The sequence below is a fragment of the Orbicella faveolata genome, unplaced genomic scaffold (genome assembly GCF_042242905.1).
Source record: "Orbicella faveolata isolate gen_17 unplaced genomic scaffold, um_ofav_v1 contig_26, whole genome shotgun sequence".
NCBI classification, from domain to species: domain Eukaryota; kingdom Metazoa; phylum Cnidaria; class Anthozoa; order Scleractinia; family Merulinidae; genus Orbicella; species Orbicella faveolata.
In genome coordinates this window covers 16,216,235-16,241,653 of record NW_028301554.1, presented here as the reverse complement: position 1 = coordinate 16,241,653, position 25,419 = coordinate 16,216,235, and the positions used below count along the sequence as shown (strand labels likewise).

At 39.1% G+C, this 25,419-nt stretch overlaps 5 protein-coding genes across 5 annotated transcripts; all 5 read left to right on the top strand.

Moving 5' to 3' along the window:
* The first annotated feature begins 2,461 nt into the window (after positions 1 to 2,461).
* Positions 2,462 to 3,839, top strand: LOC149108322 (uncharacterized). The gene is made up of 2 exons (XM_089295265.1): positions 2,462 to 2,489; positions 3,151 to 3,839. The coding sequence occupies exons 1-2, from the start codon at positions 2,462 to 2,464 to the stop codon at positions 3,837 to 3,839; spliced, it is 717 nt and encodes a 238-aa protein (XP_089151391.1).
* Positions 3,840 to 4,100: 261 nt separating this feature from the next.
* LOC149108321 (CUB and peptidase domain-containing protein 2-like) lies at positions 4,101 to 7,184 on the top strand. Its single transcript, XM_089295264.1, has 4 exons — positions 4,101 to 4,126; positions 4,409 to 4,521; positions 5,541 to 5,697; positions 6,980 to 7,184. Exons 1-4 carry the CDS (start codon positions 4,101 to 4,103, stop codon positions 7,182 to 7,184), a joined length of 501 nt encoding a protein of 166 aa, XP_089151390.1.
* A 1,885-nt stretch (positions 7,185 to 9,069) lies between these two features.
* LOC110058722 (uncharacterized) lies at positions 9,070 to 11,007 on the top strand. Its single transcript, XM_020765379.2, has 3 exons — positions 9,070 to 9,754; positions 10,335 to 10,565; positions 10,928 to 11,007. The coding sequence occupies exons 1-3, from the start codon at positions 9,070 to 9,072 to the stop codon at positions 11,005 to 11,007; spliced, it is 996 nt and encodes a 331-aa protein (XP_020621038.2).
* A 1,018-nt stretch (positions 11,008 to 12,025) lies between these two features.
* On the top strand, positions 12,026 to 13,744 carry LOC149108320 (tumor necrosis factor-inducible gene 6 protein-like). The gene is made up of 2 exons (XM_089296252.1): positions 12,026 to 12,180; positions 13,597 to 13,744. Exons 1-2 carry the CDS (start codon positions 12,131 to 12,133, stop codon positions 13,727 to 13,729), a joined length of 183 nt encoding a protein of 60 aa, XP_089152378.1. The 5' UTR covers positions 12,026 to 12,130; the 3' UTR covers positions 13,730 to 13,744.
* A 1,598-nt stretch (positions 13,745 to 15,342) lies between these two features.
* On the top strand, positions 15,343 to 24,236 carry LOC149108319 (myoblast growth factor receptor egl-15-like). Its single transcript, XM_089296255.1, has 10 exons — positions 15,343 to 15,490; positions 16,459 to 16,670; positions 17,152 to 17,336; positions 17,666 to 17,764; positions 18,902 to 19,045; positions 20,970 to 21,161; positions 21,409 to 21,620; positions 22,168 to 22,208; positions 22,389 to 22,485; positions 23,133 to 24,236. Exons 1-10 carry the CDS (start codon positions 15,387 to 15,389, stop codon positions 23,311 to 23,313), a joined length of 1,467 nt encoding a protein of 488 aa, XP_089152381.1. The 5' UTR covers positions 15,343 to 15,386; the 3' UTR covers positions 23,314 to 24,236.
* Positions 24,237 to 25,419: the final 1,183 nt, after the last annotated feature.

Below are 25,419 nucleotides of genomic sequence, written 5' to 3'. Positions count from 1 at the left end.
ATTTAACAGTTAGATTAATTATGAGCTCAAGATTTCTGTGAGGTGATAGTTGATGAGGCTGAATTGTTTTAGTACAATTCTAACTGAAATTAACGCAAATAACGGTTTCCAGTAATTTTTCAACGCATTATTGAACTTTATGCTTTAATAAAATCGCACGCATTGAACTGTCGTTGGTAAATTTGCAGTTATTTACGCGTCCGTTTTTTCACTAATTTCAAGTTATTAAAGTCAAAAAACCGTTAATGTCCTTCTTTTAGTCTTCTCAGGAATTTAATTATCCATTTACATCTAAAATTTCTTCCAAAACTTCAGAAAAACGATAAAAACGTCGCATTTCGTGGACGACCGACAGCCACTGCACTCTAATGGCTGATACTATACGAGTAGCTCAGCCAATCGGATTGCAGCATTTGCATTAGTATACTAGTAGAATTCTACTAATGAATGAAAGTCACTCAACCAAACCACTTGCGATATTTGCATAAGAACACTAGTATAAATTTATTAATTGTGGATAGTTCGACGCAACTTCAATGAGAATGAAGTGAGAAACTACAATAGCAGTCGGTTACACTTACCCACTCTTTGACTCAACTTAACACATTGTAAGAAGTCACACAACTGTTATACACCCGACTGAGGCACATGATTATCAGCTAGGCATGCACAATTCAACCGGATTTCTAATCAGTACTTTCCAGGGTCGTTCGGTTCTCGAGTGCTGGTCAAGGGGAATGAAGAATCTGGTTTCCAGGTTGAAGTTGTTATCGAAAGTCACTTTTTAATTTATGTTTCATTTCTTTGCAGCCGAGATTATTTACAGATTGCCAATGAGAAGAATCGGGTGTTTGGCAAATACTGTGGTCACATGACTGGAAAGACAGTTTTTGTATCTGGACAATACGCCTTCATAAAATTCCACTCAGACAGCAAAAGTCAAAACAGAAGATTTCTGATGAGTTTTTCAGCTGTTGTGCCACCCTGTAAGAAATGGCAATTGAATGAAGTTTATGCCTTTATAATTGTCACGATAATTTTAAATCGTGTTAAGACCATACTAACTATGTTAAGACACAGAAGGTAGATATTTCTTAAACAATTATAAAACCAAAACAGAAAAAAAAAAGAAACTATAAGGTGTGTTTCTGCAAGAGTAATTGCTGGGGGGAGGGGTGATAGAAATTGATATAGAGAATCAATCAACACAATGAATATCGATCGCTCGATATCTATAGACATAGATAATGACTTTAGAAAACGATAAAAATTTGAATTCTGGAGTTTTGCATCGACATAGCCTCCTTTGAATCAAGTTAAATTTTTGAATGCCCAAAGGAGTTTTTATCTCGAACACGTAAGAAACAATTATCAAACACTTTGCTTCCCTACACAAACTCAAAAGGTCTCTCATTAAATTGTACCAGGTTAAAAAGTACTAGGGTCAAGCTGCTGTCGTCATAGGGCGTTAGTGAAATTTCTTGCCATGGGGTTGCCTGCGCAGCTGGTGAGATTCGTGAGCGAGTGGTTTTTGGTGGGAGATCCGCCATTTTATTCTCACGCGAGCGAAGCCCACGAGCAGAGCGCTTATATGCATGGCCTATTTCCGCCCTGCCACGAGGGAATTCGCTGGCGGCGAAGCCCTGAGTTTCTCCCATAGTTATTGGGAGTCAAACCTTTGGCCTGTGGGTTGTTGGTCCATAGAAACTTTCTGCATATTGCTTAATATGAATGTTGACGAGTTGCATATTTTCAATGAAAGAAAGGTGATGTTACGTTCCACAGTGTGAATACTATGTCCCTCTTGTCTACTTTCTGAAAAACTGAATTTATTAACTAAACAAATTAGAGATTTTCTTGTTAACACTTTCTGTTTCAATCTCAGGTTAAAAAAAAACTCCCAGCGTGTTTCAATGATTTCTGCACAGAAAATACTTGAATTCATAACCATTATACAAGGAAGTCTGATAATCTACATAAAACGGGACAAATTAAGGTGTTTTCATAACAAGAAATAAAATAATTAATATATGGAACACTATTCCACATGAAATAAAACAGTATTTTTCAATAAACATAGTTAAAAATCCCTTTTTTAAAACAGTTTTAACTATCAGAATAATTTTCGCTTATTGCAATTTAATTAGTACTACACAGCTGTCATTACTTGCTTATTCCTCATACCAAATTTCTTAGATATTTTGTCATTAAGGTCATTTAATTATGGGGGGACTACATAATTATTTGTAACACGTAAAGGCTTCTTTAGTGTGCCTCCATGTAAATGGAAAATAAACATATTGCTTGATTGATCAATTGATTGATTGACACACAGAAAAGTCGAGCAATGTTTGTTCCGCAGTATGATTATTTATTCTCAAGGTATTGTTCCAAAAGTTGCATAGGAATATCTATGCTGGGACGACCCCTGCATAAGGTAAACTTAACAACCGTCTTTGCAATGCGTTGTCATCACAATCAAGAACAAGGTGTGTTACTAGATATCCAAACCCATTTCCGCTTTCATGAAAACGATCATACAAGCGATTCAAGACGAATTCTATGCTGTGGCCTAGGTAACCCTCTAAAGAATCCATTTTTCAGTTGGCAGAGAACAAATTATGGATAAATAATTCATGTATAAGTGCATGGAATCAAGTAACAGCTCATGTAATGTAAGTCGAATTATAGCCTCTATGAGTGGACGAGTCGATGAAACGCCACATCGAAACGATGAAACGCCACATCGAAACGATGAAATACCATAACGAAACGACGAAACGGCAAAACGGCAAACGAAGACAAACAGATGTGGTCAGTGATGAGTCGAACTCGTAAAACGACGAGTCGAAGAGGCCGATGAATCGAACTGACAAGATCACGAGACGAATTCACGGAGCGATGAGTCGACTTCTTAAAACGGCGAGTCGAACTGGACGAGTCGAACTCGGAAAACAACGACTCGACTAGAAGTATCGGTGTGCAGAAACGATGAAACGCCATAACGAAACGACGAGTCGAACATTTTGTCCACGATCTACTTTCATACAAATGGTCAACTCCTCCTGTCCTAAAGAATATTTCTACTGCTATCGTATTTTCTTGTTCTTTGTGACGATGTAAATAATGTTTTTTTTTTCTAATTCGTAGCTGTCGCCTTCTACCCTTTGAATGCTCGCTATAAAGCCGCAGAAAAAGAGAACAGGCAGCCAAAGGGAATCCTGAGAGATGTTGCGATTACAGACGGACCCTACAACGAACCAGGCGGAGCGTACATGTTTTATGGGACTTTTAGCAGCTACATCGAGTTTCCGAATAGAGGGGGCCTGGACACTCGGTTCTCAATCACACTAATGTGCTGGGTTGAACCAGGAGGTCAAGATGGATCACTAATCACATACGGAGGTTCTGAATTGGGAGTCGGGATTGCTGGCGGCAAATTTTATAATCAAATCGTCAAGCAAAGAAATTCTCAAGTACTTACTGATGTAACAACTGCTGAGGTTCTTCCAGCAGGAAAGTGGGTTCATGTTGCAGCAAGTTACGATCACAACACCGGAAATAACTCGCTGTATATCAATGGACATTTCAGTGTCTCGAAAAACATTGGTAAAGGTTATGAGATTGAAACCACCCCGAATGTTTGGATGGGGACTAATACTTTCAAAGGGAAAATCGCGGAGATGAGGGTTTACGATGTCGCACTGAACGAGGCACAGATACAAACATCGATAAGACAAGGTAGCTGCACTTTTCCCGAAATCGTTGTCTGCTCACCCTCTCCGATGATTCCCTTAATTATTGAAGCTCCCATAATTGGACAACCTCGCAAGAGATAGCAGACACCCGTTTCAGCATCTCGTTTCGCAAAACAACGTCTCATTAGATGACAAAAGAAATGATAAATAGAACCGGAGAATGTACTGAATGTTTGCATGTGCGTCTGCACGCTAAAAGTCACACGCACTAATCATTTTGTAAGGCCATTAAAAGCAACGTCTTGGCCACTTGTTAGAACTCTGTCACGAAAGGACTTCTGGGGAAACAAACTACGTCAGTTTTCTTTCCACCTACCGGTAATAGCTACATTTGCGCTAAACATGAAAGAAATTAGTGTTGTTAAATAGTAATCTATTGCCAAGATCATTTCTTCACTTTAAACTCCATGCACAGTTCATGTTTTATAATTATCTCACACATATCACACGTTTTTGGGTTGTTTTGACCACGCAACTAGACCTTGCTCCACAAATATATATATTTGTGTCAATGTGTCAACTAAAACCATGTTTTGACGTAATCTGTGACTCTATTACAGCAAGATGTGATTTATTTAAAATTAATGTAAGCAGGTATGGTTCAGTCAATGAATATTAAGGGTAAAAGGTTTTTATTTCTAACCGATTAGTTCCACCAATGGTAACATTGCAACCATCCGTCTGGACAAGGATGGAAACTACACCTGCCAGGCCATCAACCAGTATGGAACTGACGTGAAAGAACTCCAAGTCAATTTCACAAGTAAGAGATTTCTTTCTGGCCTAATCTCTCTTTTCTTGTCAAATAAAGTACAATGCTGGAGAGTCAGTCCCAGGTAAACTTCGAGAAAACGCCCTGTAATGGCCCTCTGGGTCCATTGCGCTAAGCCCCGGTACTACCAAAACCGACTGGTTAGAAAGTATAACTTAAAGTGAAGTTCCATGCGGTCCAAATTGTTATCACACAGTTGCGGTTTCTGACTATTCGTTGGCCATAGCATATCTTGATTTAACTGTCATCTTATACAGTGATTGCACTTCAGGACATATCTTGAATGCCTTCAATCCTGGCCAAAACGTTTGAGACACTGTTATTTTTCCATAAAAACCGGAATCCAATTTACTCCCCTTCCCCTTCTGGACAAAGCTGGGTATCAGGGGTCAATGAATTACAGAAATGGCCAATCAATTACTGCGAAAAGATTTAATCAAATAACTGAGATAGTACGCGCACTCCCATTGATTGGTCGATAGGTGTATTTAGATGAGCATATGTAAACACGGTTGTGACGTTTTAGATTCGCACATATTTTTAAGAAATATTTTATAAAAGCAATAGAGTACTTTTTCAAGTTTACGTAGCCTCATCTAAACACTTGGGGAGTTGAGAGAATTCTCAAAAGGTTTCCCAACCCTCGACCTGCGTCTCGGGTTTGAGTAACTCCTATCTCGAATTCTCCCAGCCCCTCACGTGTTTAGGTAAGGCTACATAAACACGGAAAAAGTACTCAATTGCTAAATCTAAAGCTCGATGTCCAAACTTTGAAGACGTCCATGAGAACAGTTTCATCCGCCATTCTATACTCAACTTTATTATATAACAGTCGAATAACGAAAACATGAATTCTCATCTTTCAAGTCTTATCAAATTTGGTTTAAATTAAGCTGGGAGAGATTTTTGCTAGGCCTTTGCTATTGGATGTCCATTCCCCTAACATGTTGGTTAAAATGTGCATCTTGTAATACTGAACAAACCTACAAAAACCGTCTTTGTATTAACAGAATATGGCCCAGAGATTGGCTTTCTGACCAGTGAAGGATATCCTGTCAGCTACCAAAGGAATACGGACAATATATCACCTGCATATCCTATTCCAGAAGGTTGGTCGCTGAACATTTACTTTCAGGATTTTGATGTGGAAGAAAGTGAACATTGCCAGTAAGTGATATAGCTGTGATTGGGTGTATTAGCTACATTTATCTAATGTGGAGATGGCGTTACTCTTCGGATGAATTTCTATCTATTCTGGATCTATGCATTTGTCCAATGCGAACATAACCTTATCACCTTTTCTGAGCTTTATTTGTAAATACTCTTTTTTTAGTGAATCTAACTCCCTTTACGATGGTCCAAATTACATTTATTAGTAATAGGTTTTCAGAACTCTACTTGTATAGAGAACTGGAAATGTCTCTTTTGATGTGATGAACACTAATTTCATTAATTTGCAGCACCCTCCCCCCTCCCCCCCCCCCCCTACAATAGGTGGGTGTTTGCTCCAGGGTTTGGGGCGTCTAAAATCTTATTCCTGCTCGGGGGCTATGCTAAATTATAGTATAATCACAGGTCACCCAAGCTTGCAAATGAGCATTCCTGTACATACATTGTACAGTAGTACTCAGGTTATGCAACAGCCCAAATTTAAGGATTTGTTCCCGACTTGGTTCCCATGAGATTTCTAAGCTGATTGATTGCAATTTAGGTAGTTTTTAGCTTCACTGCTTTATGGGGGGAGGTTCCGCCCCGAGGTCCAACCCCTTACACTTTTGTTTACCAATTTGACAGAAAAGGTAAGCCTTTCGTATACTTTTAATTGAAAAAAGGTATCCCTTTCACATGCTTTCATAACTGGACCACATTGTGAATGAATCGTCGAAGAATGAAATCTTGTCATTTCTGTTTAGTGCCAGGAGCCCATCATGGGCTCCTGGTAGTGCTTAATAAAATAAACGATACAGCCATAAAGTGCGTCTGTTAAAAATATTTTAATTAAAGGCCCTTTGAAATAACTAAATGGCAGATTTCTCTACCTTTTCGTATACCTCACCTTGTAAAATTCCTACCCTTTTATGTACGTGAAGCCTGAAAAAGGTATCCCTGTCGGGCAGAGCCATTCCGTACACGCCATTATAGGAAGTACCCCCCTTCCCCCGATCGCTTCCAGTGCTCGGACACATCATTTTGTTTGGAGTGCACTCAAGAAGCTAGAGTTGCTTTCTTTTCACCTCGAGCAACTTTAACGCTTCTTTCGTGCTCTCCAAACTCACTGCGTGCATCATAATTCGATAATCCACGCTAAAGCATGAACCAATAATTTTTTTTAATGCAGTAAGACACTTCTTATCGCCAGAGAATATGTATTTATTACTTGGAATTACGAGTGTCACAAGTCACTCTGTTTAGTGGTTTGGTCTAAAACATCATTTACTTTTCTTTGTAGCAAAGACTTTTTGAGAATTACCGACGGGATGGGAACAATGTTTAGCTTCTACTGCGGTAACATGACCGGCAAAAATTTTCTAGTGACAGGAGACCAAGTGAAAATATTATTTAAATCAGACGACAAGGTTGAACAAAGGGGATTTCGGTTAGTCTTCACTCTAATTTCATCACACGGTAAGTGGGACCATAAAGAAGGTGATTAAGCTTATCAAGTTTACCAAGTTTATCTCCCTCTTAAGTAATTCCCAAAATTTTAATTCCACGTCGAAAACTGAAACACGAGTTTCCGATTTCCAATACGTTAAAACAGGTTTTTTCAATCATTGTCATAGGCTCCTGACATTGTCATAGAGCTTGTGGTGACAAATGAATTTCACAACTGTTTTGACACTCTTTAAGAAATGATAATTGATGAGGAGTTTGATGCTTGAAGGCCTTTCGAGTCAACGGAGGAGATGAGTTGACGCTTTATCTTTAGCCTATTTCTTAAGGCGAGTGTTGGTGCCTGTAGCTACCGTTTTGCACGTATTACGGAGCCGCGTCCGGTGTGTCATGTGTGAGTAGCCTAACGCAAGTAGTTGTCGATGATTGAAGTGGACGTTTATTATCAAGCCGTATTTTGACACTTTATAGAACGACACAGTCGGTAAGTTTCGTAATTTCTGCTTATCGATTAGTTCGATATATTTTCATTTTCTCATAGCCTTGTGTACTTGTCGTAGAAAACCTGAACTTCGATTTCTTGAACTCGGATGTTTGTACCTGGACGTTCCGGGGCTTCGACAAATCGTTAAAAATAGTGTGGTCTTGGTAACAGTGCCCATCCTTTCATATGAAAACGAGATTTCCTTCACATGCAAATTAAACTCATTTGTATATGAATGGTTGTGAACCAGGCCGCGTTTTGATAGAAAGGCTTAAGGCAACTCGGGAATGCACCGGGAAATGCTATGATGATAATAACTTTAAAACGTGCCAAGGCACAGACGGTAGATGTTTCTTGAACAATTATAAAACCAAGACTGAAAAAGAGTGAGTAGGCATGTTTCTGCGAGAGTAACTGCGGGGGCGATAGAAATCGATCCGGGGGGGGGGTACTTTGGGAATTTCTGGGTGGGGATGTGCCGCTGGGACCCTGGAACCCTTGGCTTATACCAGAGCTAGTTCAGCTGAATTTTGCTACCCCATACTAGAGTAAACTCCCCAAATCCCCCCATCTATCGACACTGTTGAGGCTGATTTGCGTAAATTTAAACTTGCCGATTTGTTTTTTTATATTTTTGAGTGGCAATTCCTGGTTTCCTCAGTCTAGATAAAATCTTCAACCAACTCGTCAGTTTTATGAAAAATTATACCCTACTCTAGACCCAAACGCTCTGATTTATATACCCTATCCTAGAGTAAACTGCTTGAAAACCATACCCTTCACAGCGACACATACCTATATAGCCCATATATGGCAGTACCCCCCCCCCCCTGGGGAAATCGATATAGAGAATCAATCAATGCAATGGACATCGATCGCACGGTATCTATAGACATAAGTAATGACTAAAGAAAACAATGCAAATTTGAAATTTTGCAACACACTTTACAAAGCTTTGAATTTTCGAATTCTGCATCGAGATAGCCTCCTTTGAGACAAGTGAAATTTCTGACTGCCCAAAGGACTTTTCATCTCTAAAAAGTGAGGAGCAATTATCAAAAACTTTGCTCCCCTCCACAAACTCGAAAGGCCTCTCATTAAATTGATTTCACGCGGTTTCAAGTCGCACGTCCTTGCTAAGTGAAAGTACCAGGTTCAAGCTGTTGTCGCCATTAGGCGTTAGTGAAATTTCTTGCCATCGGTAATTATGCAGTATCGAATAGAAGCCCCTATACAAGTTCTCGTCCAATAATAGTAAAGTTTCCATAACACCCACGACGCTGTCCTTGGGTCTACTGGTAGGGTCTCCGGGAAACAGAGCTCACTTCTCCCTTTTGGCCAGTCGTTAGGTGTTTCAAAATACTTCGACCCCTGATGGCCAATTCCAAAAGGCGGGTTTAGATGACTACAGAGAACCAATTCGGAATTTCCTGTTCTGTAGAATGTTTCTACTGCTATCGTATTTTCTTGTTATTTTTGACAACTTAAATGTTTTTTTTTTTTTACTCTTAGCTGTTCCAGAACCTGTTGCCTTCTATCCCTTGAATGCACCCTACAAAGCCGCAGAAAAAGAGAACAGGCAGCCAAAGGGAATCCTGGGGGATGTTGTGATTACATACGGACCGTACAATGAACCAGGTGGAGCGTACATGTTTTATGGCACTGATAGCAGCTACATCGAGTTTCCGAATACAGGGGGCCTGGACACTCGATTCTCAATCACACTAATGTGCTGGGTTCGACCCGGAGGCCAAGATGGACCATTATTCAGTTACGAAAAAGATGGTCGGGGAGTCCAGATATGGATTGACCGGGGCAGATTTGATCTAAGCCTCTCTGATCTGTCGGCCTCTGGATTGTTAAGTTCGGAGGTTCTTCCAACTGGAGTGTGGGTTCATGTTGCAGCAACGTACAATTATCATACCGGAATTAGCTCTCTCTTTATCAATGGACATTTAAATGTCTCGAATCGCATACGCATAAGGTATGCGATCGCAACCAACGCCGACAAAGTGCGAATGGGGGTTAGAGCTAACGATAATCGATATTTCAAAGGGAAAATCACGGAAATGAAGGTTTACGATGTTGCACTGAACGAAACCCAGATACAGACATCGATAAGACAAGGTAGCTGATAAATAATACGATGCACTGTGTAAATAGTTTTTACCTGAAATCATTGACTCGGTACCTTCTCCGGTGGACGGATGTCTTCTGTTGTTTTCTGTCGACCGAAAACAACATAAGTCAAGTGTGCAATCTAAGAGCAGGCATGCACTGACAGTTTTTAGGACTTACCTTTTAGGACTCTGTCGGGCAAGGCTTTTCGGGGAAAACAAACTACATCAGCTTTCTTTCCACCTAATAGCTACAGTTGAACAGAAAATGGAAGAAATTTGTGTTGTTTAATAGTAATCTATTGCCAGGATCATTTCTTCACTTACACTCCAAGCACAGTTCATGTTTTATAATTATCTCACACATATCATAAGTTCTTTTTTCTCTGGGTTGTTTTGAGCAGGCAACTTGACCTTGCTTCACAAATATATCTTCATGTATATATGTGTGCTTCACAACTAAAGCAACGTTTTGACGTCAATTTTTGCATGTATTACAGCAAGATGTGATTTGTTTAAAATTAATGTAAGCACATATGGTTCAGTCAATGAATATTAAGGGTAAAAGGTTTTTATTTCTAACCGATTAGTTCCACCAATGGTAACATTCCCAGCTGCTTTGTTAACAATACAAGGAGGCATGCTGTCATGTTCAGCCACAGGAACTCTTCCCATATACACAGCACTGATACGGAACTCTACAGTACCGGTGAATACAACAAACACTGCAACCATCCGTCTGGACAAGGATGGAAACTACACCTGCCAGGCCATCAATCAGTATGGAACTGACGTGAAAGAACTCCAAGTCAATTTCACAAGTAAGAGATTTTTTTCTGGCCTAAACATTCTTTTCTTGTCAAATAAAGTACAATGCTTGAGAGTTAGTCGCAGGTAAACTTCGAGAAAACGCCCTGTAAGGGTCCTCTGGGTGCAAAGCGCTAAGCCCCTGTACTGCAAACACCAACGGGTTGAAAACTATAACTTAAAGTGAGGTTCCATGCTGTCCAAATTGTTATGGAAGAGTTGTTTCTGACTATTTGTTGGCCATAGCATCTCTTGATTTATTTGACATCTTCTGCAGTGATTGCACTTGAATTAAATATGAGGCTTAAAAGGCTCCGAAAAGTGTCAAATAGTTGCTTGTAAACTAAACATTTCGGGCTTGGCTCTTCTTCAATAGGTGGAGTGATAAAGCAACGCCATACAAACAACTGTACGCGTACGCAAGCTCGGAAAGTGCGCGCACGAAGTAGAAAGTAAACAAAGGCGTGTTGCGACATAGGAAAACCATATTTTTAGCGCGCGTATGTGGAATACGCGCGGGAAACATAGTCACAACAAATTAAAGTTAACGTTCAATCCGTTGGGTCTAAGCGTGCCCAGTTTGAAGATTAATTTCATTTCATGCTGCTTGCGGCTGATGTTGCTGCCAGAGCACTGTTTCAAGCCATAGACCATGATGTCATCCAGCGAGTGGGAGGCGGAGTTGAAATTTTCAGTTACGGGAAACTCATGAGATCGGTTTTGAAAAGCGCAGAGGTGCTCGCTGAAACGTTCTCTTAGCCACCTTTCAGTCTCTCCGATGTATAGGCAATTGCAGCGATGACAAGAAATGCAATACACATTCTCAGACTGACAGGTGAAGGATGAAGGTGAATGGCGGGTGAATGCCTTCAATCCTGGCCAAAACGTTTGAGACACTTTTATTTTTCCCTAAAACCGAAATCCAATTCACTCCCCCTCCCCCTCTGGACAATGCTGGGTGTCAGGAGTCAATGAATTGCAGAAATGGCCAATTAATTACTGAGAAGTGATTTAATAAAATAACTGAGATAGTACGCGCACTCCCATTGATTGGTCGATAGGTGTGTTTAGATGAACGTATGTAAACACGGTCGTGACGTTTTAGATTCGCATGTACTTTTAAGAAATATTTTATGAAAGCAATAGTGTGCTTTTTCAAGTTTACATAGCTTCATCTAAACACTTGAGGAGTTGGAAGAATACTAAAAAGTTTTGAAAACCTTGACTTGTGCCTCGGGTTTGAATAACTATCTCGAATTCTCCCAACCCCTCACGTGTTTAGATGAGGCTACGTAAACACGGAAAAAGGTACTCATTGCTAAATCTGAAGCTCTATGTCCTAACTTTGAAGACGTCCATGAAAACAGTAACACCCCAATAAATTAAACATGAATTCTCATGCAAGTTTGGTTTAAGCTGGGAGAAGTTGTTAGTGGATGTCCATTTTACTAAAATGAATTAACTGGTATTAACAGCGTTTGGCCCAGAGATCGGCTTTCTGATCAGTGAAGGATACCCTTTCAGCTACCCAAGGTATGCGGACAATATATCTACATATCCTATTCCAGAAGGCTGGTCGATGAACATTTACTTTCAGGATTTTGATGTGGAAGAAAGTCCATTTTGCGGGTAAGTGATATGGCTGTGATCATCGAGGTGTATCAGTGTATCCAATGTAACGTAGTGCCATGTGATGGTGTTACGCTTCTGAAAACATTTTATTTAATTAGGATCTTTTTATCCTTCTACTCCTGCCCGGGGTCCTGGTATATGCCTAGCCCTGCGAAAAACCCCGAAGCATTTGGCTCCCTTATTGGTTTGGTCTCGCATGTTGGAGAGAATGCAAACATGATGCTGCATTCCTATCTATTTAATATGGATATTATAATACATATAGATTTTATAGCTATCTGAGATCATCAATTTCATATTGAAGGTTTAAATTCCTCCTGTTTGAAGAGCGTTTTCGAAAAGCTCCGTTTTCGTGACAGATTAGTGTGGACGGTAGGCCTAACCATAGAAATAAAGCTGCGTTTTCAAATTTCACCAGCGTGCTTTGGTTGGGGCCTGAAAGAACTGATCGAAAAAAGTGATTCAGCTTAAATGTACGCCATTTTCTTGTTGAGTATTTAACTTTGAGAGTGTAAAATTCGCCAGGTGTTTTGTTCGCAAGTCTTGAAGTTTCGCGATTTTTGAAATTCTCGAAAATGCAAAAATACAGGCGCGTGAAAATAAGTACGAATAGTTCTTTTCACTTATGATCTCTAAATTTTCCTCGCAGCATCTAGGTGGGTTTAACTGGTAGCTGAGAATCAGATTGATGTTTTTTTCAACGTATTGTTAAAATCTGAGATCTGCAAAATTTCCTGACCGGCGAAAACGGAAAACTGATAACTGAGATCCAACTGCTCCATCCAGACACTACTTAAACTGATTCCATTGTCTATACAAAAGCATATGTGGACTGTCCAAAGCCTGGTACAATTTGGTACATATAAGCATACCTTCTTTAAGGCTTAGTGCTATAAAGACTTTCTGTAAACAGTCAGCTGCACGTTTTTTTATTATACACTGTACATAGTTACCTCTTTTCTGCTGGCGCGACAGATAATACGCGCAGATATTTTACGAGTAGAGTAGTATTTGAGAGCAACGACTGGAGAAAAATGTCCGCTCGTATTACCTGTCAAGCCGTGGAATAAGGAATGTCATTTGCGACTATATCCATGCATTTGTAGGTTATCATTTTCTTTTAGTTTTTGCTGTTTTTGGTTCAAAAGTTAGTCATGACAATTCATCTCGTGTTCGAACACATCATTTTGTTTGGAGAACACTCAAGAAGCTAGTCGCTCTAGCTCTCAGTGCTGTCCCTCAAGCAATTCTTGTGCTTCCTGCGTGCATCATAATTCAGTAAGACACGCTAAAGCATCAGGAGCCCTGGTAGTATGTAGTTTTTAATTAGATTTTTTTGGAATGTCTCTCGAGTATACTCAGTTACTCGGTTTTAGTGGTGTGGTGTAAAACTTCATTTACCTTTCTTTGTAGCAAAGACTTTTTGAGAATTACCGACGGGATGGGCAAAAGACATCGTTACTGTGGTAACAAGACCGGTCAAAATCATCGTGTGACTGGAGACCAAGTGGAAATAATATTTCATTCAGACGGAAAGATTGAGTAAAGAGGATATCTGCTAAATTTCACTCTGGTTTCGTTGTCCTCAGTTTCAAGCGGTAAGTGGGACCATAAAGAAGCTGATAAAACGTAAAAAGTACACCAAGTTCATTTCCCATACACTTAAATAATTCCTAAAATTTCATTTTCATGAAAAAAACTGGAATCAAACACGAGATTTCTACAAAACGAAGAGCAATAGTGTGGTAAGAGACGATGTCTCTTGAGCGTGGTAATTTTCAATACGTCAAAACAGAGCTTTGCCATCGATTGCTATAATAAACGTTAACATTGTCATGGACATTTGGCATCCTTAGCCACAAGTTCGCGGATACCCTTTAACCCTATTCAGAGCGGACTTTTGGGTTTTGTGAGGTCCTCTAGTGACTGGAAAGCAAGTGAAAATGTTATTTAAATCAGACGACTAGGTTGAACAAAGAGGATATCGGTTAATCTTCACTCTGGTTTCCCCAGCCTCGGTTTCACTGCCCTTGATTTCACACGGTACTCGGTGGGACCATAAACAAGTTCACCAAGTTTATCGGTAAAAATAATTTATTAGATATATCTCCAAAGACACTGGTGAAAATAGAACCAAATTTAGCGCACAGTTAGGTTTTAGCGTCCTTAGCATTTTGAGGTAGATTTGGCGCTTCTGACAGGTCACGTGACATGTTTAGCGGAAAATAACAAATATTTGAGGAATTAGTGTCAGTTTTTAGCAAGATCATTCAAGAAAAACGAGTTTTAGATGCGGTCAATTATTTCCATCACGTTTGGAAGGAACGGCCAAGGTTTTGCGGAAAAATGTTATAGGGTCAAAGCTCATTTTTTTTCAAGAAAATTCGACTTTTGATCATTTATATTTGCTTAAAACGAAATCAAGGAAGATCATTCCAAACGTAACCAGGTAGATAATTTAAATTTGCATAGAAAACGCTCATTTATTGATCAATACGTGTAAGATTCGCTACCAGTTCTCCGATGTACTAAATTTTAATAAAAGAATAACGTTTAAAAGAACGTTTAAAAGGTCATGAACTTGTGGCGTCTGTAGTCACAGGCTCTCGGATACTCTTTGACCCTATTCAGACCGGGCTAATGGACTTTTTGAGGTCTTTGACCGATGGGGGATCGGGGGGAAGGGGGAGGGGCTTTTGAGGCCAACATTCCGCAACTCTTGGAGTATTTAAACCTTTACTGACCATAAATCTTGTACGTTTTATGACACATCCCAAACTTTTATCTACGAGATCCTTGTCACAGAATGAATCTGCCATCTTGTATTTTCACGACATTTTGCAAAACGCTAGAAAATTGCGCAAATTTGCTCGTAATATTTTCTCTTTTTTGACCGTCTATATCTTTGATTTGAACAGCAGTCTTAATTATCATGAACTGTAGACAGCTGCAAGCGCAATATAATAAAAGCACAACAGGACGACACGCTTTTTCATTTAGTAAAAAAATTCAATTTTACAAATTGGAGTTATGACTTCATGCAGTTTTGGCAGCCTTCGGAATGTTGATCATAAAGTTATTTCCCCTCAATCATTACTTAAACTCCCAGCCTCCTTAAGATATAAACTTATTATCCTTTTTCAGTGCCTACGAAAAGGAATGCTGGTCAACCAACACAAGAAACCGCGATCTCCAATGAAAGGATGATTTACATCTTATCTGGTATCGCCTTCATTCTGCTGCTGGTGCTATGTTTTATTCTAGGTTTCTGGTGCTACAGACGGTCTCATCACAAGCGAATCAAAAGGTTATTCACTATTGTTGATAGTACTTACGATGAAACATAGTAAATAAATTGGTTATTGCAAAACTAGGACAATCAACAGGAGAGATTCTGAATGTTTTACCATTTTACAGCTAAAAGCTGTATGTATAAGTTAGTTACAGCCGGTTCCATTCTCAGCAAGCTCACTGTTTTGACACGCAGTGGAGATCTTGCCTCTTTGTTGCTTAACTTTATTCACCTAAAAAACAAAGAAAACCGTACTAACATAAATTGACCCTGCATATAACATATCCGTACCACAGGACAAACATAGTTTAACCTTGAAATGTGATGTTCAGACAAGAAATCGGATGTAAAATGATTTGGTAAAATGATGAGAGGCGCAGTGATCCACTGGTTAGTTAGAGAGCAGTGGGAAAAATAGAGAGAGAAAAAGTAAGCGAGGAGTGTGGTACGGGAAAGCCAGAGACCAATCTTTTACTCCTCGCACCAAGGCCCTCTCCCCTTCTTTCACTCGCCATTTTTCGTGCTGGACCCAACGAACTTTGCGCGTTGGACTCGGAATCTGCTAGCGGTCCAGGTTGGTGCGTTGGCTGAGGTCACTGTGTTGTACTCCTGAGTAAGGAATATATTTGGGAATCTCCCAAGCTCAGGATATTTTAAAATGGATGACGCCAAAGTGCCAGGTCAATCGAGGAAATGTGCGGAGGTAGCTTGAAGTGGACTAGCATGTCATTTAGAGGAAATAACAATACCTCTCGTTCGGAAGCCGGGAAAGCTTCGATGGTATATGCTTAACTGCAGTCTTTACTATTACAAAACGTGGTATCGAATTTGGAACTTACAGGCAGAATGGCTGGGTTTCATCGCCAAGCTCTAAGACATTCGTCTTTTAAGCAGCAAGATTTAAGTCAAATAATAGCATACTGGGCTATACTACTTGATAACAACTCTTTTTGTGTTTTAACTATTTTCCCATCGTTCCACAGATCAGCTCGTTCAGCTCGCGAAATTATCCCGCTAGACAAGTGGGAACTTCTTCCCGAGCAAATAAAATACGAGGAGGAGCTGGGTCGAGGAGCGTTTGGTGTGGTTTACAAAGCAACGCTAAAGAGACGAGCTGGAATAGAAGTGTTCGATACTGAAAAAACACCGAAGCCAGAGGAGCCATGGCAGGTGGTTGCAGTCAAAGAACTGAAAGGTAATTGCAGTCATCATGCAAGATCATGTTTAAAAGGGTGAATCGTTACACAACTTTTAGGTCCAGTGTCTTTAAAATACACCTGAAAGAGATTAAATTCTCGGTCATATGCAAATACTTCACCCGTTTCAGATCGGTCGTGCTTGGTCTCTTGCAATCAAATCGCAAGCTGTATCTCCCCAGTCTTAAGCTGAAGGTGACATTACGAACGACACAACTGAGCCATTTCCCTTTACAGTGTGGATATAATTGAGACTAATCACCTGTCGCCTGTGTTTTTTTTTCTTTTCATGTCCCACTATCCCTAAATTGGACAGCAGGTAGTCCTGAGCGTGAAACGCAATTGAATTCCCTGTAGGAACTGATGTACTCAGACCGTGACTGAAGCAAAGCCTAATAGATGGCTGATTGATTTTTGAATCTGAGATTAAAATCTTCTATTCGTAGCAAATAGGAATTTAACTACATCATTTGTGTTTAGATGATCCGAACAAAGAACAAAAAGAAGAGTTCTTGCAGGAGATAGAGCAGATGAAGCTGTTGGGTGCACACCAGAATATTGTATCCCTGGTTGGTTGTTGCACTTTGCAGGAGCACAAGTTCCTTGTGATAGAGTACGTTCCGTTTGGTGATCTGTTGCAGTGGTTGCGATGCAGGAGGCGATCGGTAAGACGTTTCCCAAAGGAATATTTAATCAATTTGATGTTGCGTCAAGGGTTTGGTAGTACTGGATTTAACGTGGTGTAGTCCTTCACGAGACAGTTCGTGGTAATTATATGGGGCTCTTGCAAATCTATCAAAGCTCACAGTTTAACCTGCAGCAGCTATAGGATTTTCAATGGCTAGATGTCTCCCAAGTAGGCTGTTTTGGGTTCTAAATAGAACAAAATTTCCAGTCGATAATGTTCAGCCCTAATCTTGAAACTTGATTACTTCCACGTTTAGACCAATCTTGCTAGTTTTTTTATGACCTAATCGTATTCATTGTTCACTAGATCAATCGAAACCAAGGCACTGGGGGTAACGAGGAGAAGAAATGTTATGAAGAGAAGGAAATATTCAATCCTCAAAAGGAAGTGAGCGAATGTGACCAAGTAGGTGGCTTATATTAAGCGCTATTCTAATCAGATCTGTTCAGGGCTTCAAGAGCGTGAGTGGTGTGATGGAGTGGCGACTAAAAGTTCTGAGGCCTTTGACTTCACCAGTATGTAACTTGAGGGGTGAGGAATGTTGTATAGTGTATCTGCAATCAAATATTTAAGGCTTAAAAGAAAATAACCTTTCAATTGATATGTCACAAAGCTGACTGCCAGGGTGAATTGATCGGTGAGCAGGGGGTTATTAGGAGAATTGATGGTGGGTTAGATGAAGGCAGGCAGGCAGGCAGGCAGGAATGGGGGAAGGACTGAAGGATGGACAAATGATTGAATGGATTAAATGAACGAATAAACGAATGGGCGAGTGAATGAATAATAATATCGATAAGAATTAAAATATTTAACTTTTAATGCATATTTATCAGGGAGAACAAGACCTTCAGGATGAAAATCGGGCCTTGGCTATTTCTGGTGGTTTGCAAGTTAACAAAGAAATCGCCATGTCCTCTGGACAGCTTTCTCAGGTAAAAAACAGCTTGAATACGACTTAAGAATATATTATCATTAATCTCCAATTTGTAGTTATAATGTTATTAGGCAAATATTCTCTTCAAATTTGTTTTGGAAAACGGTTTAGCCATGACGTCAAAATTTCAATAGGAAAGTTTGAAAGAGTATTTCATTCCACGTGAAAAGAAAATTTGACAGATGTAAAAAAAAAAATTAAAACGTGATCAGTTTAACTGCATTTAAATAGCAGGATGGGAGTATGGATAAATTGCCAAGGATATCCCATAAAGGGACGAACTAGAGCGTTTAGATGGTTCTTTAAATCCCGGAGATAAAGGAGCTATCCCCCTCTACTCTCACAAAAATTTACCCAGTCTTTGAACTTTCGCTTTACCTCACCCTCCCCTCCCCCCACCAATCTAGTCCGATGTAACTTTTCAGCTCTGACCTCTCGACGGAATGTAAGGTTTTAAAATGTCTCCCGCCTTTCGGGTATCACTCCTCCTTTTTTTTTTTTTTTTTTTTTTTTTTTTTTTTTTTTTTAAGAAGAGAGAGATTTTTCAAAAAATAAGGGTATTAAAATACCCGTATTTCACGGCAGGTCATTTTTTTTTTGCCATTCAGGAAAAAGAAGATGATACTCAGGATGGGATCGATCGAGATCAACCACTGCAAGAGCAAACTTTGCTGATGATGGAATCGACTCCGTCACGAGATAACAGAGATATCATTCTTGATGTAACCCTTTTTTCTGAGAATCTTGCTCAAGTAAGTAACTGAACAGCGAAAGTTTTCTCTTTTTTGTTTACTTCCATGGCAGTTTTAGCTCTTAAAACTACATTTGCGCATATTATAAGAAAGACTTACACGACAAATTCATTGGTCAACACGCATACTATTATTTAGATTGGTATCTACAAACGTACATGTACTAAATGTATGGTAATGAAACTTAAATGATGTGTATAGTATCCACGATTGTTTATTTCATTGGTGGTCACGTGCCAAATATGATGAGATCAGTTAGGTTCAACATAGCCAAACTGGCAGTAAAAATCGAAAGTATTATGTATATTCTAAAGAGTAGTATGTAGTTTTAAAAATGCTAAAGCTAGAGCGGTAGTGGAAGAAATGTAATAAACAAACATCGAAACCAAAATCAAAACTGAGAAAAAAAATTGTACAGCAGCGCAACTCCGACACATTACTACAAATGTGTGGACTTTTATCGACAACGGCAAATTAGCCAATCAGATTGCGAGATTAGTAGCAATTGTGGTAAAAAGCATTTTTTTCAGTTAACATGAATTAACAAAACAGAGACTATCAAATAAGGCGTTCTCAATTTTTCCAACATTGTAGAAATTATTTATTCTTTTTTTGTTATGTTTTGTGGATGAGAAGACTATAAAAAGTACAAATGACGAGCCAGAGGATAATTGGTCCCCTGCCCCACCCCCGTAAATAGTTCTTAATGAATTATTTATGGGGGCAAACGGAAATGAATGAACGATCAAAAGAATGAATGGGCATTTGTGATGTATATTTTACTGGTTGTTCCAACATATGATTCAGTTGATACACAGAATGTAGGCGTTGCTGCGGAATAGTCACAATACAGGAGTTGGTTTCTATTACATGCAGTTAATATTTACTCACGCTTCACGGTTTGTTATAAGAGAATTCATGGGAAATATGCCTGCCCCTTGTAAAATGTACTAAATTGGCAATAATTTTCGCTTATAATGAAAAATTCAAGAACGGTAAAGTTTAAAAACAATCTGTACGTAAGGTTCAGAGCCTCCTTGAAGTTTGGAAATTTAAGGTGGCTCTGAATGTAAAAAAACAAATATTGAAACCAAAATCAAAACTTAGAAAAGAAACAAAAAAACAAAAAACAATGGTATATGGCGTTTTCATTGTCACGCAATATAAAATAAAATCAAAAACCATTTAGTGGATAAGGTCAAGAAATTGCGATATTACAGAAGATAAATAAAGAAGACAGTTCTCCAAGTTTAAGATGTACACTTGCGTTGTCCCAAAGTTGAGATATTCGTCGAAATTTTCCGCGCAAATTTACAGAACCTAGTATGGAGCCGCCATGTTGGTGTTCCAATATGGCGGCCGGAAAATAGTTTTGACATCTGGAACTTACTTTGGTTATCTGGGACAATGATTATCTGCACTGAACAAATAAACATTAAAATAAGCACTTTAATTTTCCAAATATGACAACGTCTTAAACGGCTAAAAATCACGAGATGAATACGTATTTTTCGACAAACGCGATCGTAGCTTTGTCACGCACCGCCATAACTTCGAAATTCAAAATGCGCTGGTGGCACTATTGAGCTGGGAAGTTGTAAACAGATATAACTTTGGTACCTCTTATGCCTGATGAGGATAAAAACTTTGGTGGCTCTTTAGTTTTGGTTAAGAATTTGATGACGTCACGTGAAAACGCTCTATAGCAAGCGCAACTTCGACATATTACTACAACTGTTTTCCAATCACCAAGTTTTGCTTTTTTCTTGCGCTACGTTGGGTTTGAAATAAGCACCACAATTTCTATCCCTCCTTCCCTACCCAAATTAAAATATGTATAACGAAATCATTTACAAACGATTAGTTTACTATCATTACTTGCTAGGTTATGCTCTCTTTTTTCTTTCTTGCCTTATTTATTCAGGAAAACAGCAACGATTTACTGGTTCAGGAAAACATCGAATTGATGCCGATACCATCGACATCACAGGAAAACAGCAACTCTGCTTCCATATTAGTATCGACTGAAAATACTAATGACGATGACGACGAAGAAGAAGACAGCTTTACTACTCAAAAGCTGTTTTCTTTTTCTTGGCAAATAGCAAAGGGAATGGTAGGTATTAATATAACTAATTCGAAATGAAATAAAGTATAAAATACTTTTTAGTAGTGACTCTTGACCTCCACAAGAAAGGTTTTTTAAACAACTCATTTGAAACTGAAGTCGAGATGGGCCTTGCGTGCCTCGTTTATTGGTAATTTCAAACACCCTTAATAAGTTTGAATACGTGACTCACAAAAGAGAAAAAAGTATCATTAAATAATTTGTGCTCTTTTAATTATTGCCTATTTTTTTTTAGAATTATCTCGCAGAGAAAGGCTTCATTCATCGTGACCTTGCAGCTCGTAATATTCTGGTTGGCAGTGATAACCGAGTCAAAGTGTCAGACTTTGGGTTGATGCGAGAAATCTACGAGGACGTGTACAGTGGAAAGAATACAAAGAAGCTTCCTCTGAAATGGATGGCCCCAGAATCAATTAATGACAATATTTTCACCGTCAAGAGTGATGTGTAAGTCAATCTTTCTGTGTGACGGCAAAGCCTTTTCTTCAACCCTCAGACGCACATATAGAGAATTATACCCTGCGCGCGCTACGATTGGTCAAAAACCCATGTTTTGTCAGAGTATAAAACATAGGAAAAGTGTGTTTTATTGTTTTCGCCACACTACCTCTTTATCACAAAGCAAATGAAGAAGCCTAAATCCTATATGACACTGTGATAAAACACTCCGAACTTTTGGGAACACTGTGGCTCGTGTTTTCTACATTTCCCCTGTGTTCTCAAATGCCCGTCGTGTTTTATCGCAGTGTATTACACCGCTTAGGCTTCTTTATTTGTTAAGTACAACTTGTTCTTTTAAGGATTTAGCGTGTATCATCGGGTTATGATTCGCGGGAAGTTTGGAGAGCACGAAGAAAGCAAGAAGTTGCTCGTGGAGCAGCTTGTCATTATAATACATGGACTAAAAAGAGAAAGCCTTAAAATCTTAGCTGGGTTGAGAACATGTACAGTAATTACAAAACAGCGTTTCTTGATCTTTTTTATTTCCATATAGCTGGTCCTTTGGAATACTTCTTTGGGAAATGGCCACTATGGGTAAGTTAAAGAAATGCATTTTTCTTTATTTGTATTAAATTAGTTTTTTCCTTTATTTCCGAAATTAGTCATTACTTTCTTATGTTAAGGCGAGAATTCATTTCAGTTTTCCTCACATGACACTCAGACTGTTGACTTACTTTTTTTATGACTTATTATTTTTTTTTGGATGCATTTCAGGAGGTATCCCTTATCCCACGTTAACCAATCGAGAGCTGTGTGGACTTTTGAAGACTGGTTATCGCATGGAAAGGCCTGACATGTGTTCTGATGAAGTGTAAGTAACTGAATTGCGTTGAGATTAGTTGTCCCTCTTTCGAAATAGGGCTGAACTTGAAAACAAGTAATTATCCAGCACTTACAAATTGAAATGTACGTGGCTCGCTTAAATATATATTTGTATCGTATAAAAACAACTGGTAATGCTGCTACTAAGAGTAGAGAACAGCCATTCATGAAGACCACGAATGCCGTAGAGGAACATTGTCGTTTTTAAACCGCGGACACTTCGCCGATATGCGAACAACCAATGTTACGGACATACAGTGGCTTAAATTAAATATCTGCAAAGGATCTATAATATGAACTATATCCGTCCAAATTTACGTAAGATTTATTTCAAACCCTGACAATTGCAATCTATTGTTGTCACATAGGAGAATTGCTGTCTAGAGGGGCTCTAAAAAAATTGGAGTTATTGTAATAGTGTGTCAAAATAATTGGCTCAGCCACGGGATAACCCTCTAGTAATACCCAAAAATTAAGTAACTATATATTCTTTGGATTTTGTGACAGCATTGGTTCAGGTTGTTGTTCACCATATTATTACATGTGTATTTCACATTATTTTTGATCAAGAGGCTGCAAGCTTGATCAAATACAATGCAGCTATTTAATTTTTCGTCATCTTCTAATCCATGATAGATATGAACTGATGTCTGAGTGCTGGAATGAAGATCCATCCTCTCGTCCCAGTTTCTCGGGGTTGATTGACCGATTGGAAGTGATGATGACGAGGAATCTACCATATTGTGACTTGGACAAGCATGATGAGACACGCTCTTACTACAACGTGCTTGCTAAAGCCGATGAACACAGCGGATAAGAAAGTGACAGAAAGGTCTACAGGATAATGCACTATGGACGAGAACTTTAAACTTTAAAAGGCCATATTTAACTTGAAAAGGAAAAAAAAATGACTATATATGCATGTAATCCAGACTTCAATCTTAGAGAGATCTAGTTGAGAAAAACTCAGGAATTGCGCAGATAACCATCTTTCGTCAACTACTACAAACAACAGAATTACAAACCTTGTGCTTATCCACTTCTTAATCCATATCCGTCCAATGTTGTTTTAAGGTGATTCCTTAGTATTGCATTGCGCATCCCTACTGCGCACGATTTTCTCGTCATTAGCGCGCGCACATGAGCGCGTGCGCGTACAAAACGTAAGAGATTTCCCTCAAACTAAGCTCGATAGCGAAATAAATGCTCCTTTTCTCTTAAACGAGCACGGTGACCCCCACTTTATTTCATGATTTCAATGAGAACAATATCCTAAATAACTGAGAAAAAAATTAGCCGAAATCTATGGCTACTTTTTGGCAAATGAAATAAATACTACAGAATGAGACATAACGGGCCCAACAGTGCATACATATCCAAATTATGTTTCCTTTAAAGGATAAAAACATGCAGGGTATTTGAACACATTTTTTCTGGGACGTAGATGAATGAACAATCAAAGAAAGTCAAACTCTGTGTGATATAACACACTGCATTGAAAAATAATCGAGCTTATTTGTTGCGCACGGAGATTACCAAAAGTCACCCAAATTACCGTATTTGTTAGCATTGTGGCGTGAAAACAGGCACGGTGACTCCCTCTTTTCACTGAGTTTTTAAGATCTCCTTGTCCTGTAACAAAAGCATACCAAGTTTCATCAGAAATCTATGGCGGGTTCTTTTACTTGGGAATCACCTTAAAATGTTGGTAATACACGAGAAGTAATTTTTGGATAAAAAGACAGAGAGAGAGAGAGAGAGAAAAAAAAAACATTAAGAAGGAGGTGGGAAAGATAGAAAAGTAGCTAGCCCTCGTTAGATTTTTCTTGTCTCAGCAGTTCTATCAAGGACGGTTATTTAACATAAACAAGTAAAGTTATGAAATAATTTGAAACATGTACCCATGTTTCGATGTGCTAGTTGTGTAGGATGATAGAAACTGAACTCTGAAGCAGTATTGAAAATGGAGGCGCATTAATCATGTTAACATTGCTAGCTGCTGGTTGCTTAACCAGTTTGCTATTGACATTAGCAAAGATAAAAAGCTGAATTTGAGACTGCTACATATCTTACTGTAGCTAATTGTCTGCCAATATACTAATTTAAGCTTAAATATATTAAAATGTAAGTTAATGTAGCCTGTGTTGAATCTGACTTTATTTGCGTGGACTGGTGTGAGGGCTGGATCCAAACCGATGCGGGAACTGGAACAACCGAGGATCATTGCAGTAATTTGTATAATGTTGATGAAGAACGCGGGTATAAACAGTGCAGTGCAACTGGGATGAACAGTAGTGAACTCGCAGGTAAACAAACAGGGGGTAGACATGAGAAAAGACGCGGGAAAGGCAAAACAGAAATCAGTAAACTACTTGTGGATGCGCACATGATCCGACTCACAGTTAATGGACTAGAGCAGAGTGTAGCCGCCGGGAGTCTACGTATGTAGCTAAAACGGGAACTATCATTTAAAAACGATGGCCACACTATATCTCTCCGGGGTTTGGCCAGACTGGAAGCATTAGCGCAGCTTGAATTTCTGGCCCTCGTGTTGGTAAAATAAGAGGGTCTGGATGGGGAAGGGAGGGGTGGAGGGGGGGGGGAGTAGGAGGGGCGCAAATGTCAGTTATCAGTTAAAATTTTGATTGTCTATTTGTCACTTGTCAGTTAAGTGGCTGTTACTTATTAACTGAAACTAAAACCTTTCCTAGGGCAGTTTCCTTCTCCACGATTTTTTTTTGAGAGGATGTACACAGATTATACAGTGAGCCTATTAAAAATTATCATATAAATGCGCACTATTCGGGAATAAGCAAGTATAAATCACAGAAATAACTGTCAATAATCATAAGTCTCAAATCGAGCCAGATCGAGGTAGATCGTAGTCGCCTTCGCAGCCGTTATTGGGGTCGTCACGCAACTC

Excerpts from the sequence above, each read along its gene's own strand:
- LOC149108319 (XM_089296255.1), top strand. The coding sequence starts at position 15,387 with ATGATTTACATCTTATCTGGTATCGCCTTCATTCTGCTGCTGGTGCTA. Across the intron at positions 19,046-20,969 it reads TTTCTGAGAATCTTGCTCAA|GAAAACAGCAACGATTTACT; the intron begins GTAAGTAACTGA and ends TTATTTATTCAG. Across the intron at positions 21,621-22,167 it reads TTCACCGTCAAGAGTGATGT|CTGGTCCTTTGGAATACTTC; the intron begins GTAAGTCAATCT and ends ATTTCCATATAG.
- LOC149108322 (XM_089295265.1), top strand. The coding sequence starts at position 2,462 with ATGCGTTGTCATCACAATCAAGAACAAG. Across the intron at positions 2,490-3,150 it reads TCATCACAATCAAGAACAAG|CTGTCGCCTTCTACCCTTTG; the intron begins GTGTGTTACTAG and ends TCTAATTCGTAG.
- LOC110058722 (XM_020765379.2), top strand. The coding sequence starts at position 9,070 with ATGTTTCTACTGCTATCGTATTTTCTTGTTATTTTTGACAACTTAAAT. Across the intron at positions 9,755-10,334 it reads ACAGACATCGATAAGACAAG|TTCCACCAATGGTAACATTC; the intron begins GTAGCTGATAAA and ends CTAACCGATTAG. Across the intron at positions 10,566-10,927 it reads ACTCCAAGTCAATTTCACAA|GTGGAGTGATAAAGCAACGC; the intron begins GTAAGAGATTTT and ends CTTCTTCAATAG.
- LOC149108321 (XM_089295264.1), top strand. The coding sequence starts at position 4,101 with ATGAAAGAAATTAGTGTTGTTAAATA. Across the intron at positions 4,127-4,408 it reads GAAATTAGTGTTGTTAAATA|TTCCACCAATGGTAACATTG; the intron begins GTAATCTATTGC and ends CTAACCGATTAG. Across the intron at positions 4,522-5,540 it reads ACTCCAAGTCAATTTCACAA|AATATGGCCCAGAGATTGGC; the intron begins GTAAGAGATTTC and ends TTGTATTAACAG.
- LOC149108320 (XM_089296252.1), top strand. The coding sequence starts at position 12,131 with ATGAACATTTACTTTCAGGATTTTGATGTGGAAGAAAGTCCATTTTGC. Across the intron at positions 12,181-13,596 it reads GAAGAAAGTCCATTTTGCGG|CAAAGACTTTTTGAGAATTA; the intron begins GTAAGTGATATG and ends CTTTCTTTGTAG.